Below are 13,542 nucleotides of genomic sequence, written 5' to 3'. Positions count from 1 at the left end.
CACCACTGAGACTTGTCCCTCATTTATCTGGGCCCAGTACTGAGGTTTCCTAACAGCTGACATTGATCAAGTGGCTGATATCAGGGACAAAGGACATGTGTGTCCTTTACACATAAAGTTACTTTATATCCCCACAGTTTTAGATGATACTGAAACAAGCAATTCATGAAGCAACAGCTAGATAAAAATACTACAGAATAGATGCAAAATTGATTAGAAAGATACAATCAGAAAGATCAGTGTGTCACTGTCAAAATATAGGAACATTCTGAGTGGAAATATATAAGAATCTGTCCTGTATCAAGTTGATAAGAAATTATCTGAAAAGCAGATTCTTTGAAATAAGATGAGGAGTCCAGATCTGAAACAGCCAAGTGGGTGGTAATGGCACAGAGTCAGATTCTGAGCATTTGGTTAAAGGGGTCAGCAGTGTCACTGGCCTTTTTTAATTGTTTCTGCAGTAGCAGAAGGACAGCACTGGCCCAGAGTGTAACTGGGGTACTGCACAGGGTTATGGCACTGCTGAGCAGGAAGGGCACAGAGTGATGCCATGTGCCCTGTGCAAGGCTCACAGGCAGCTGGGACATCCACAGGCCTTAAATTCTGCACTTCTCTCCTCAGCATCTCCTGCAGGGACGAGACCCGGCCCAGTGCAGCATCCAAGAGCCCCAGGCATCTGAGGGCTTTCCAACAGACACGGGTTCATCTCTGCACACCACCTGAGGGGGTCTCAGAAGCAATCCCCAGGAGCACTGTGGATAATATTTTATATGACAGTATGGCACCCTAATAATACATCCCCACCTAAGCCTATCAGACTTGTAACCTTAAAAGCACTTATGCAAAATACGACAATATTACATGTAGATACTGTTAACAAGTCTGCCTGGTGCATGGAATGTGCCTTACTTTCAGAATTTTCTCTGAATGTCTAAAGGAGAAATTGATAAATTGCTACACGCAAAAAAAACTGAAACCATGACTCACCTCTTTCTCAGCATCTTCCAGTTTCTTTTTCTTGCTCTCAGGCATCAGATCATCTAACCAACTGAGCTCCCGCTTGGTAAAAAAGAAATCCATGAGTTTTCGGACAAATACCAAAGCCAGGACCTGCAAAGAATTAGGAAATTAAGCAAGTAAAACAGACAAATACACTTGTAGAGGAATAGTTTCAAAAGTGATCAGTTTGCAGCTAGAATTTTATCCTTTAATTTGAATAAGCCAACAGCTGCTATTCCTTTGCTCAAATGAAGTATGGCTTGAAGCATTTAACCATCACTGAGGTCAGTAAATATCTTCAATTTTCTATTAGTGAAATAATCAGAGAGAAATCACTTAAGCAGCAGACCCCCTTTACTTCTACCAAGACACAGAACTGTTAAGCTCCTCAGTGCAATGAACAGTCTTCCTTAATAGGTGAATGTTCTTTCTGCAACAAGATTGAGTACTACTCCTTAAATAAAAAATATCAAATAAATTTAGTGTTTTTACTGCAAGAGAAGAATTTTCCCTAAAAGAATATAAACTGGGATATCCATAAATAGGACTCAAAATAGAGGTTAAATGTCAAATTTTTCCTTCCTTAATACATTATAAATTATCCTTGAACAAAGAATCAAAGCAGTATTATAATTACCGGCCCCAAATTATTTTTTCTTCAATAATAATAACAACCCACAAGTGAAAAGGGATTTTTAGAGAAAATAAATTCATACCATCATAGGAAAGACAATGGCAGCTCTTGAAACCTTTATAATCCAGAGAAGCACAAGACAACTCAGCTGAATTATAGTGAAGAGATGGACCTTTCTAAGAGGAACATGCCTCAGATAAATAAAATCTGGCTGATGCTTTGCAGGCATCCAGAATAACTTTATCCTGTCAAAAAGCTGAAAGAGAAAAATTTAAAAGTTTGGATCAAAATGAGGTGTAGGATCATCTTTGCTGGCATTCACACACTGCCTAAGAGATCCTGAATATCCAAAGAATCTGGCTTGTTATTCTAAAAGCAAAACTACATAATTTCAGCAGCACAGAAGAGACTACCTCAGTTACAATCATAAGCCTTTAATCTATACTAGTCCAGCAGTGGCAAGGGACTCATCTTCTCGCCCACTGAGCCTCCAGAGTAAGAATGAGTTATTTAAGCAAAGTTTGATTACTTGGTTACTCATAGTTCAGTTCCTTTCCATTTTAACACACTGTCTCCCTAGATTGTATTGCAGATGTGCTGAGACATTGAATTCTGCTGAGTTACATTCTGTATGGTCATACTGCAGGAAATACCCTGTTCATACTACATTGTATGTTACACACAAAGAAGGTGGTTGCTTTAAAATAGTACTTCTAATCATGAACTGCTAATGTTAGGCAAAGCTGGACTTCAGAGTGGTCATGAATCAATTGTGAATCAAACTGAATGGAAGCTGGTTGATCCTGTTGGGCATATGCACTATCACACTGCTTTCCTAATTCATCCTAGACTCATTTTTCAACAACTGAGCTCTGCCTCCTTGAGCATAGAAAAAGCTGCTCATGGAGGGACCTCCTCAGTCTTTTATTTCCTGTGAATGAACAGGAAATTTTCTTTTACTTCACCAGACACTTTATCCCAGGCTGTTTTCTTCTCCATATTTCACTTTATTCACAAAACCAGAAACAGAAAAGGAAAAAAAAAAAAAAAAACGGAATGCCAGAAAGCTGACTGCCAGGCTGCTAGGAATGTATGTGAGAGGTTCCTGTTTTTCAGGCCTATTTGGCTCCATACTGACCTGAGACACTTGTATCATGGCACAGTAATGATGGTGATACACCAATTCTCCCTGCACGGATGAGTTATGCTATATTCACACAGCCTTCAGCAATGTCAAGTTTTGGAAATTTTTATTGAGCATGTGCAAACTGCATTTTTTTAAAGTCTTATAATTTGGCCAGATTTGAGCAGATTTCTTTTTCACAGAAACAGCAAAAAGCACATCCTCCCACAAAAGCCATCTTATCAAATCTCCATTCCTTGTCCCAGCATGGGGGAGGGAGATAAGGAGGGGGATGCTATCACTTTTCCAAGTAAAGATAGCCAGATTTCAGCATGCCTTAAAAACACTCCTCAATAGTGTACTTTCTCATACCCCTGTTCTGAGAAACAGCTGAACCATATTAAATTGAAATTATTTAAACCTCAGTAAAAGCCAAACTACACTTCTGAGAATATCAACCCAAAGGATAAGAGCTAGGCAGCCAAACTACACTTCTTAGAATATCAACCCAAATGATAAGAGATAGGCAAAGTTATAAAAGAAGAGTCTCTGAATAGAGACCACCAGTCCAAAAAAAAAAAAAAAAAATGTTCCCAGCTTTGCCTACAAATGGAGGTAACTTGCAACCAAATATAATGAAAGAAACAATCCGACGTTTTCTTTGCTTTTTGTGTTTGACCTTTTTCACAGTACAACTTGTATTTTCACCATGTAGTTTTTCTTTCTCAATTGTCTTGGAAGGTGTGTCAATGCCTCCTGGGCTAAAGGATTTGACACTGTGCCATTTAATGCTGGAGAAATAGTACAGAGGATCCCATTACCAACCCCAGCCCGAATGCTGGAATGCCTGGTTTCTGCCACCTGCCTAAGGCCACTGCAGGAATGCTGCCCTTCCACTAGAATTGACCCTTCATCCCTGAAGTACTGTGGCTTGGAACAGTTCCCCCCTCCCTGTCTGGAGTGTTTATTTGCACGGGGAAGACCTTCGAAATTTCACTTATGTTAGTTTTAGGGCAAGTTAGCCTTAAAGGCAAAGTTCAAGATCAAGTGTGGCCCTGCAAAGGAACTTGGAAGCTGAAAAGGCAGCATGCAAGCAAGTGAATGGGGAGGCAGCAGAGAGGGAAGAGCCCCTGACAGTTATTACTCAGTTTTTAGGCTCAGACAAAATTCCCTTGATAACAAGAGAGAACAGAAAAATCAACACCCAAAAAATAGGAAAAAAAGTGGAGCACATTACCTAAAGGGAATACTCTATTTAGAGAGAACCCATTTTCCTTTTTAAATGAGTCATTTTCAAAAATTTAAGGTTGGCAACATTCCTTTAAGATTATACACAAAAGATAATACAATAATACAATAAGAACAGCTATATTTTTTATAGAAAGCATCATCAATAACACACTCCTCATAAATCCATTTTACCTGAATTCCCTTTAGAGATGAAGCACCCATGTAAAGAAACACTCCATAAAGCACTGGCATAGGAATAAACTGCACAAACAAGCAGAGAAAGGGAAGAGCATATTAAATACTACTTAACAATTTTAAATGCTTCTAGAAAGACATTCAAAACAGTTGAAATACAAAGTGCCATATGCCTGCATTAATCAGACAAGTTGTAAATTCAGAGTCACTCAATTATAAATTAATAATGTTTCTCAGAGTATAAAGCAAAAGAAGAATCTGGCTCTGTAGTTTTATTTTCCTCTCATGGCCAGTTATTACAATATACTTTATTCCCTATTAATAAAATTAACTAAACTACACAAAAACATGTATGTCTTAATTTATACTTAAATTCTTTACTTAAAAGACTGCTCAGAAAAATTTTGGAGAGACACAAAATATTTCTTACTGCTAGAAGAAATATTTTGTGCTGAAAGCATTTAAAAATGGGTGAAAGAGTCTATGGAATGATTTTGTGAGAGACTATTGTAAATGCTCATGTTCTCAGCATACACTACATAGGTAGAGGAGTATGTCCATAGATAAGTATCTGTTAGAAATACTAAATACACAAAATGCATGTTCTGTGTGTTTTCAAAGTGAAGGCTTTATGATATACTGAATAAAATACTGCTGGGAAGTACAATTTCTAAGGGCTTACTACCTCCACTGTGACAACAGGCAAGGCTGAATTCTGGTTTTACTAAAGCCAGTGCCAAAACTCTCACTGATTTCATAGAGGCCAGATAGTTCTTTAAAAAGTATTAAGTGTACACATGGCATTCTATATGCATGTAACTAGACAGCCATTTTCAGGACACTGGTGAGCTGTGTTGAGTATGCAGGAAGCATGAGGTAATTTTCATGTTCATTTCCAAGAAATGAACCATAGAACTTCTCTTGCAACTGTAAAAGTATTTTTAAATTACTCAAAAATCATAAATTTTTTAAAATTTTCTAAAAAACTTTTATATTGGTGTAACGAGACTGTTTCATGATTAATTTGCCATGGGCCCAAAGTATTGACAAAGTGTTAATCATCTACTACAGCTCAGTGGCAGAATTCCCTCTGACTTCAGTCAGGCCAGATTTTCATTACAAGGTTTTTGTTTACAAAATGTTAGAAGTCCCATGGCACTTTATTAAGCAAAATTAGAATTCCCCTTTAGACTCTCATTGTGTAACATTATGTTAGTTAGTAATGTGCCTAGAAAGAGCATTCATTAAATAATGCAGTAACAACAGTGACATGTTCATTGCGATATTCCTTAACGTTCCCTTACTTCCCCAAATTACCTTCAGAATACTTGTCAAAAAGACAGATGAGCCCATAAGGATAAAAATCATGAGCCCTGTGACTCTTTGCTCCCGGATTCCAAGAAATTTTGGCTGCTCCCCTGGAGCGGAGCACTCTGATTCCAGTTTGAGGCTATTCACATGGGAAATAGAGAGGACAGTGGCTGCAACAAACCACGGCAATCCCATAATAGAGCACACACCAAGCATCACTGCCACCATGAGAAGGTCGAGGTGGTATCCACATCCTTTCTGTTAAAAAAAGTAAGGACAGAAAGAAGATGTAAAATGACATCTGAATTAAGGAGAACACTCCTGGCAGGCATTCCTAATGAACAGCTAGAGACAATTAAACATTTGTGACTCATAGGAAAAACACAGCTTCCTTCTGTGTGTTATCCAGGTTGGGTCAGTAGTGATGGCAGACTGGTTACCTAAGGGGAATTCGCACTAGTTCACACTCAATGCTCAGTGTTACTGGGCTCTTTCCAGTTACAAGTCAAGTGTATCACAAATCCACTCTATAGTGGACACCAAACAGCTTTCCTGTTTATAAAATGGATGCGGGTAAGACACTGGAAAATACATATATTTTCCATTTTAACTAAGTCTCTTCTGTGGATAACAGTAAGCAGAACATCCAGCTGCGCTGCCAACTTCCCACGGCACTAATCTTAGTGGGCCCTCCATCCATCCATTCAGACACAGGACTTGGAAAAATATGTCTTTTTATTGGTCCCTACACAAAAATTTCTAACATTTGCAGTCAGCTTATGATAGAAAGGGCCATAAAACCACACTGATCCTTTTAAAGTTTTTTAAGATGGTAAGCACATGATAGTAATACATTTTCACTAATGTACTTTCAATCTTAGATAAGACATCTAGAAATTAAGATACATTAAATTAAAATATAAAATCAGGAACTGGTTTATTGGTGTCCTTACTCAAACGTAGCATTGTAATATCCACATGAAAAGTCAGTACAAAACCTTTGGGTTTGGATCATCTCTGCAGTAGTCAAATACTACAGGTGGATGGATAATGGATTGCTTTTGTAGTACTGCATAAAACCCTTTGGTCAAATCTGAGATAAATTTAAAAACCTGCAATTACAACCTTCGCTTGAAAAAGATAAATGATCAATGCATCAAGCTTGATTCTATAGATATCTGCTACCATAGCTGAGTGGGATCTTTCATTTCAATTTTAGCACGTGTCCAGGACCTCCTCACAGCTGCAAGCAGCAGCTCGAGCTATTTTCCTTTAAAAAGTCAGGTAGTTAGCCACAAAACTTTGCAATATGGCAACAAATCCAGTGTCATGGTCTGATGAAACAGTGATGTTCATGCAAACAATGTGAATATGTTGAACCATAATTTTGCCTGTAAACCCATGCAAATGCCTTTTGACATAAAAAAAGTAACTAAACTAAACTTGGAAGGGTTTGCTACAGAGACTGCCAAAAGCTGAAATGTGCACTATCCAGAATTTGCTATGGGAAGTACAAAAAAAGAGGGGAAAACGAGTTGGAAGCAAACAAATCATTTCTTTATGAAGACAACTTTTACTTCTAAAATGGGAAGCGTCTGGGTTTATGAAAATGTAAGCCACATATCAAAATGAAAATGCCATCTTATTTGCTTACATTATTTTAAAAGGGGGGAAAAGTTAAGAAAATGAAGAGAATCAACTCTAGCAACCTTCCCTCACTCCCCAAAAGTGCTTATGAGCCTTATCTCCAAGACACATCTTGACAAAACTCAAGAGATGTGTCAAACACAGATATTAGTTACAGGCACAATGCACTCAAAGAAAGAGTTTAATTCTAAATCCTAACAGAGACACCTTTTTTTACCTTCTGACACATTTATGAGGAATGTATCTGCTAATGCATACAGAATCCGAGAGCATTTCCTCACATTCATACATGATCTGAGGAACCTGACATATGGGAAGAAAAGGAAGCATAGCAACAGGTGATGCTACACCAGACCCCAGCAAAACTAAAACGCAGCAAGACAAGGGGGCAGCCAGGAGGACCATCTGACTCCCAGATGCCAGTGCTGAAAAAACACATTCCAAAGCTTGGCAGCAAATTCCTGCATCTGTCAAGTTAACCACATGCAATGCTATGGATTGACATGAAGAGCCAGGCTGACAAAGAGGGCAAAAAAAGAACATATCAAATGTCACAATCATCCAAGAAGAGGCAATGCAAAGTGAAGGTTGCAAATGCATTTGCTAAAGCAACTTGGGATTGGATTGCTGCTTATTAAAAGTATGTCAAAAAAAAGCCTAAGCTTGCTGCATATACATGTACAGAAACCTGCTGCTAGATTTTGCCCAACAGTTTTTCAGAGGGGTGATGTCCCTTTTTCTCTCTCCATCTGTAGGCAACTAAAGTGTTAGAGAACAGAGCAGGAAGTTGTCCTATGTTGTTTTAAGAACCCATTGTGCCTCTAAGGCTCAGTTTTATTCTTCTCCCTTCTTTAAGATAGGAAGGGCATTAAAAAAAAAAGGATGGGTAGAACCACAGAGAAGGATGAAGAGAGGGAAGAATGCTGATATTACAAAATAACCCCTGAGTAGTTTTTAAAAATCTAATACAGTAGGACAAGACTGTCAATACCTGAAGAGGCAATTAATATTATGGTATTTAAGATTATTAACTTGAAGCATTTTTTTTATTTAAGTGAATGAATCATACTTCCAATAAAGCACAGAAGATAGCACTTTCTTAATTCAGAATCTGTATTCCCAATTACATTCATAAAGTCTTCTGTAAGGCAGTGGATCACTGACACAGGGCACAGGTACTACACAGACCAACAAAGAAAAAAACCATAAAAGTTTAAAGGGGTTCTATATAACATAACAAACTAGCATACTCAAGTAGATGGGTGCACATTACATAATGTGAAGCAGAAAACAACAGTGAAAGTATCAATTTTGACTGAATACCTTTAGTTTATGTTCTTTTCTATTGATAATGACAGCTGTGATCTGCTGGTCCATAAAGATAAGGATAGTACAAAGCAGGGCTGGAATTACAGCAGCTATCACTGTCCACCACGGATTAGGCCCCAAAGGAGTAATAAACCAGCCACGATCATCTCTGGTGGGCTATAAAAACAGTCAGGCATGGCCAGTCAGAAGTGTAAGGATTATTTACATTTCAACTTCACAAGAATACACACAAAACATTACTAGGATATGATTTCCTTTAAAACCAAACTATGTAAGAGCACTAAAAAAATGCTAAATCCTATGATGCCAAACCAAGAAATTACATATAATAAAATCATCTGGAATATTACAGACTTGGTTGCACTTTATACAGTAAACCCAGAATTTGGAAGAAGCCCCAGAACATTACAGTAGTCTAGGATTTGGGTGATTGGAGCCTTGTTAATCTCTGCAGAGATGACATTAGGATGCATGAAGGGGCCTGATGGGAGAGGTTCGCTTACATGATTCATAAATCAGGGAGGCTGCCTAATACCTTGTGAACACAAAAATTTTAAAATAGTATCACTACTCCCTGATGATAATAAAAAAGTATAAACCCATTATAGTGGATTATTTTGCAAAATGATAATGCAGTATAATTCATCAACAACTGACCTTAAAAGCATTTGGAACCTGAAGTTTTGGTGATGGAATTCCAATGGCATAGTCAATTAAAACCATGGACAAAATAGTGAGAAAGACAGCAAAATCGCTGACAACAGATCGTACCTACAATTATTGAGAGAAATTACAATTTTAACTAAAACATTCACGTACAATTTAAGACTTTTCTTCACTGTTTTAAGACATTTTTCGCTTACAGCTAAAACCATGATTATTCTAATACAAGTTTCCAGCAGAGGAAAGATGCACTGTCTACTTCACCAGCAGTTAACTGAATTTGCAATGCAGATGAAATTCATACTTAGACATGACTAATGACAACTTTTAAATTGAAATAATGGCACACACCTTTGTTGGGAAGTATCGGCTAGTTTTGAACTGCTTCAGTGTAGATGAGAGCGTTACTGTAGAAAAGAACAAGATGACAGACCAGAAGAGGACATCTGGAACATAAGGGCCGTGATGACCACAGGCTCTTCCAACAAACTCACCATGAAACTTTTTACATTCCTATCAGGGAGAGAAAATAGTATTGTTCTAAAAAATACCCATGCTTACACAAACATTTTCTTTCCTAAATTGCAAGCAAATTGTATTACTAGTAATAGTAAAACCATTTTTAGATATTTATTCTTTTAAAACTTAAAACTCACTACATTTGTATCTAGTCTGCATGGAAAATTCTGAAAGGAATCTTTTTTTTAGCCATATTAAATTAGGAATTTACTAAAGCATACCATAAATAAAGTCATTAATACAAAACCAGATTTATTTCAAACTCAACAAGTATGCTGATTTATTTTCTGTGTACAAATACAGATTAACACTTACTAAGACTCTCCAAGTGTGGAAAGCAAATTTCAAAAGCCACCAAGAGAAAGGCTGCTCCTGGTGCATTCTCAAGAACTGCTCTTTTGTTTTAACTTCACAGGCCCAGCAATTGAAGAAAAAGCTGAGGATTTGTGGCCTAAGAGGAGCCAAATACATTTAATACCACACGGGGGCAGCACATCCCGCAAATTGTCTTCCTCTAAAAAAAAGGTCTGATAAAATGCCGGAAAACCCAAAATCTCTAACATCAATTATATTTAATATAATTTATGATCAATATGCAGATACATTATAAAGCATTTCCAGTACTTCTCCACTACCATCCTTAGTTGTCTAAAATCATAAAGACTACCTCTAGAAATGTGAGCTATCAGCTCTGGACTCACAATCCTTTCCTTCTCCTTCCCAATCCCTCCACACTTACTAAGAAAAATGAAATGCAGTACCCAGAATCAGGGATTCCAGGCAGAAATATCCTGCCAGATCAGGATATTTTAGTATTAAATCAAGTGTGTCACTGGCTCATCAGACTTGCTGCACAATAACATGTTATGGGAAACTTCGGCTTTGAGCAAAGATTGTCATAGAAAAAAACCACAACTGCAATTTGTGAGACAAAGGAGCACAAAACTTTTTATGCTGGTACAGCAGTAAACTTGGGATGAAGTTCATCACATGCTTCCTGAAGAGGATTTTGTCACCATCAAAATCCTCTTCACACTGGGTCCAAAATCCTCTTCACACTTGGCTCAAAATCCTTTGCTCACACTTGGTTTGTCTTGATAGCAAAAAATAATTGTTGGGTTTTAAGAGAGAATGAGAATCCAGATCTTCAGAAACTTGAAACATTTCAACTAGACACAAGAAATACATGAAGATATGAGCAGTAAAAGAGACATAATGGGGTGAGTCTGACCAAATATTTACAGACAGCAATGTCTAGTATCTTACAGCAGTTCTCTAGAACAGAAGTTTCTTGATGATTCTTGCAAGAAATAATGACATGAAAGTATAAAAAAATTCAGTTATTTCTTTGACAACTATAGGGACTCATGGGAAAAGTTGGTCAGTTATACTGCTACCTATGTAAACTCGAGTTTTGGTAACAAGCTTTCATAGAAGTTTTTAAGGGTTTTATATAATGCAGCCAGTCTTTTACATTTATAGTTAAAACAAAATCTGTTATTTTAAATCTCCTCAGCTGCAAATGTACTCTGAAAAACACTGTCAGAGATCTGAGAAAGTGAGAGGAGGAGTCTGCCCCTGCACAGATGCTCTCAGAGTGTGCTGCAATTTTGAGAATATTCATTCTGGACTGCTGGAATCCCTCAGGCCAGCAGTTCTCAACTTTCTTTCTGCTGTTGCCACACCAACAGAGTTGAGGAGCAGTCCCTGCTCAGAGCAAGGCATGGAAGCAAGACAGAGCAGCCGTGGAAGACAGCTCTTACTTAACACAAGCTTTTCTGCATTCCTGCCTTTGAAAAAAAAAGAACAGTATCTTCTGGAGACAGTCCACTAGATTGGCCTTTAAGTGTTCAATTTGATTATGCCTACAATTTGGTTAATTCAGTTACATCCCTTCAGTCTGGTGTCTTTTGCACTCAATTCTCTTTGACTGTGTAATGAAATGATCCATTTGCAAGAAAAAGCGGTGGCCCAATCTCAACATGACACTTTAACCAAGTTGTAAATGTCGCTTTGAAGAAGGCAAACTTGAATTATATAAATCCTTTGAACATAGAAAAGTGTACTGTTTAGAAACTAGTTACACATTCATGCAAGCCCCACTAAACTGTAGCTTTATCTCCTTCCTCCCCTGGGAAAAAAAATTACAGAACTTAGGTAAGAAAAAAGTGGTCACTGAAGAGAAAATGCTACAAAAATTTCTCCCCTTCCTCTTTTTTATAGCCTGAATATGCTTTTGACTCTTTCTACACAAGGGAACTTTGGTTTTGCCATCTGGCAGAATTTAGGACAAATTCATTGTCATTTGACATGTTTGACTCAATCTCAGCCAAGCTCTTGTGCTAGTGTGTCAAGAAGGTTCCAAAGCAGGGCATAAAATGCACACATTTGCTTTAACGTGTACTATCAGAGGCTGCAAAAAGCTTACGAAAGGAGATAATGCTATAAAGTCCATGTTAATTTTTGTTAAGCATATTTTATTATTTATTTGAACAAATACGATCAGAAAAAATTGTATTCTTTACAATATATTTGCTGCAGTAAGATAGACAAAATTATTTATGTCTATGCCTTTATTTATTAAGTTCCAAAATTTACTTACTGACACAGTTAGGTTCCCCCATGGCACATCAGATGCAGATATATTGTAGTCCTGCCAGTATTGTAAGGTTTTATTGCTAGGATGTTCTGGTTCCACACAATTGCATCTGAAAAGACAATTTTTTTTTTCCTTAATAATAAAAGATATATCCGATATTAATCCAAATTATCAACTTTATGATACATTTAAATTATGCTCTACATTGACAGATAATTTTAGTTCAAATGAATTCAGTAAATGCATGCTTTGAAGCAGTTTGTAGTTCAGTAGCTAGTGCTATTACTAATTTGCTGTGAGGTGCATATGCATATATAGTACGTAACGTGACATATTCAAACCACTGATCACAGTAAGTTTTACCACCTATTTTCTTCCTTGTCTATTGATACTTCTGAGCACAGTTTGTAATACTGAGAATGTGCCAGTCCTGTTCCATCCTCTTATACCTAAAACTTCTCTACAATAGATGCTATGTACAGTTCCAGGCTGATACATTTTCTCAGATAAACTCTCTGTATCCTCTTTCTTTCCCAGATGGAGAAGTGCCTTTGCATGCAAAACTTCCCAACTACCCAGTCAACTGTCAGGGCTCTGAGTGTCAGGATCACCAGCACCAAAGGCTCTCTGAACTCCCTGTCCCTTGTTCCTCCTTTCCCCACAGCTGCTGTAAAAGCACAGTTTTCATTTCAAATTGTGTATTTAACATGCAAAATGTGACAAGGCAGTGTGGGAGGACAATACTGCAAATAGGTAACTTAAAATCAAAATTAAGTCTTCAAAGACTCTGAAGCAATCGTGGGAGGCTTTTTCTTTGACAAAGCCTTCAAAATATCCAGGATACTCTGTAGGATCCAACATGTCAAGTGCGCTTTGCAATACGCTTTAAATTAATCCTACTTTAATAATCTATAGCACCATCTAGCCTGCTAGTATTTTAATGTACTTATGATGACTTTAAATAAATTGTGTCCTCTCTGATAAAGTTTTCAGGAGTAGCTGGGGACAGGATGACATCTGACTACTGCATGCAGAGTCACTGAGCACAAATTGCATTACAGCTGTAGCAGAGTATCAGTTTATTCACTTACCTACACCATCTATTTTCTATGTGGTTGTTTATCTTTCCACAAAATGACAATACTCATCTAGATTTGTATGATTTTCTATAAAGGAAATTCTACCATCTACATCGTGAGGACACAACACTGACATTTTATTTCAATTACAATACTATACATGTGACAACAGCTGCATTTAATATATAGATAGGGAAAGATGCAGGTTGAGCAA

At 37.4% G+C, this 13,542-nt stretch overlaps 2 protein-coding genes across 12 annotated transcripts in view; one reads left to right on the top strand and one right to left on the bottom strand.

The window, feature by feature from the left end:
- DPP4 (dipeptidyl peptidase 4) overlaps positions 1-1,064 on the top strand; it is a 53,685-nt gene extending 52,621 nt beyond the window's left edge. Inside the window, exon 26 of the mRNA XM_042041613.1 lies at positions 622-1,064. Within this exon, the coding sequence (XP_041897547.1) occupies positions 622-723 (102 nt within the window). The 3' untranslated portion in view covers positions 724-1,064. The remainder of the gene's footprint in view (positions 1-621) is intronic.
- SLC4A10 (solute carrier family 4 member 10) overlaps positions 1-13,542 on the bottom strand; it is a 154,495-nt gene that overhangs the window by 10,940 nt on the left and 130,013 nt on the right. For all 11 annotated transcript variants that reach the window (XR_006018292.1, XR_006018291.1, XR_006018290.1 and 8 more), the window contains exons 15-22: positions 12,253-12,358; positions 9,483-9,644; positions 9,126-9,239; positions 8,463-8,624; positions 5,499-5,750; positions 4,179-4,247; positions 1,716-1,889; positions 988-1,110 (exon numbers count right to left, since the gene is read on the bottom strand). Coding sequence is in view for 8 of the 11 variants with exons in the window: in XM_042041606.1 (XP_041897540.1) it covers positions 988-1,110; positions 1,716-1,889; positions 4,179-4,247; positions 5,499-5,750; positions 8,463-8,624; positions 9,126-9,239; positions 9,483-9,644; positions 12,253-12,358 (1,162 nt within the window). In the remaining 3 variants the exon portion in view is untranslated. The remainder of the gene's footprint in view (positions 1-987; positions 1,111-1,715; positions 1,890-4,178; positions 4,248-5,498; positions 5,751-8,462; positions 8,625-9,125; positions 9,240-9,482; positions 9,645-12,252; positions 12,359-13,542) is intronic.

Source organism: Corvus kubaryi, unplaced genomic scaffold (genome assembly GCF_017639235.1).
Source record: "Corvus kubaryi isolate FWS band 111438036 unplaced genomic scaffold, C.kubaryi_AGA036_p1.0 37396, whole genome shotgun sequence".
NCBI classification, from domain to species: domain Eukaryota; kingdom Metazoa; phylum Chordata; class Aves; order Passeriformes; family Corvidae; genus Corvus; species Corvus kubaryi.
This window is presented reverse-complemented; position numbering and strand designations above follow the sequence as displayed.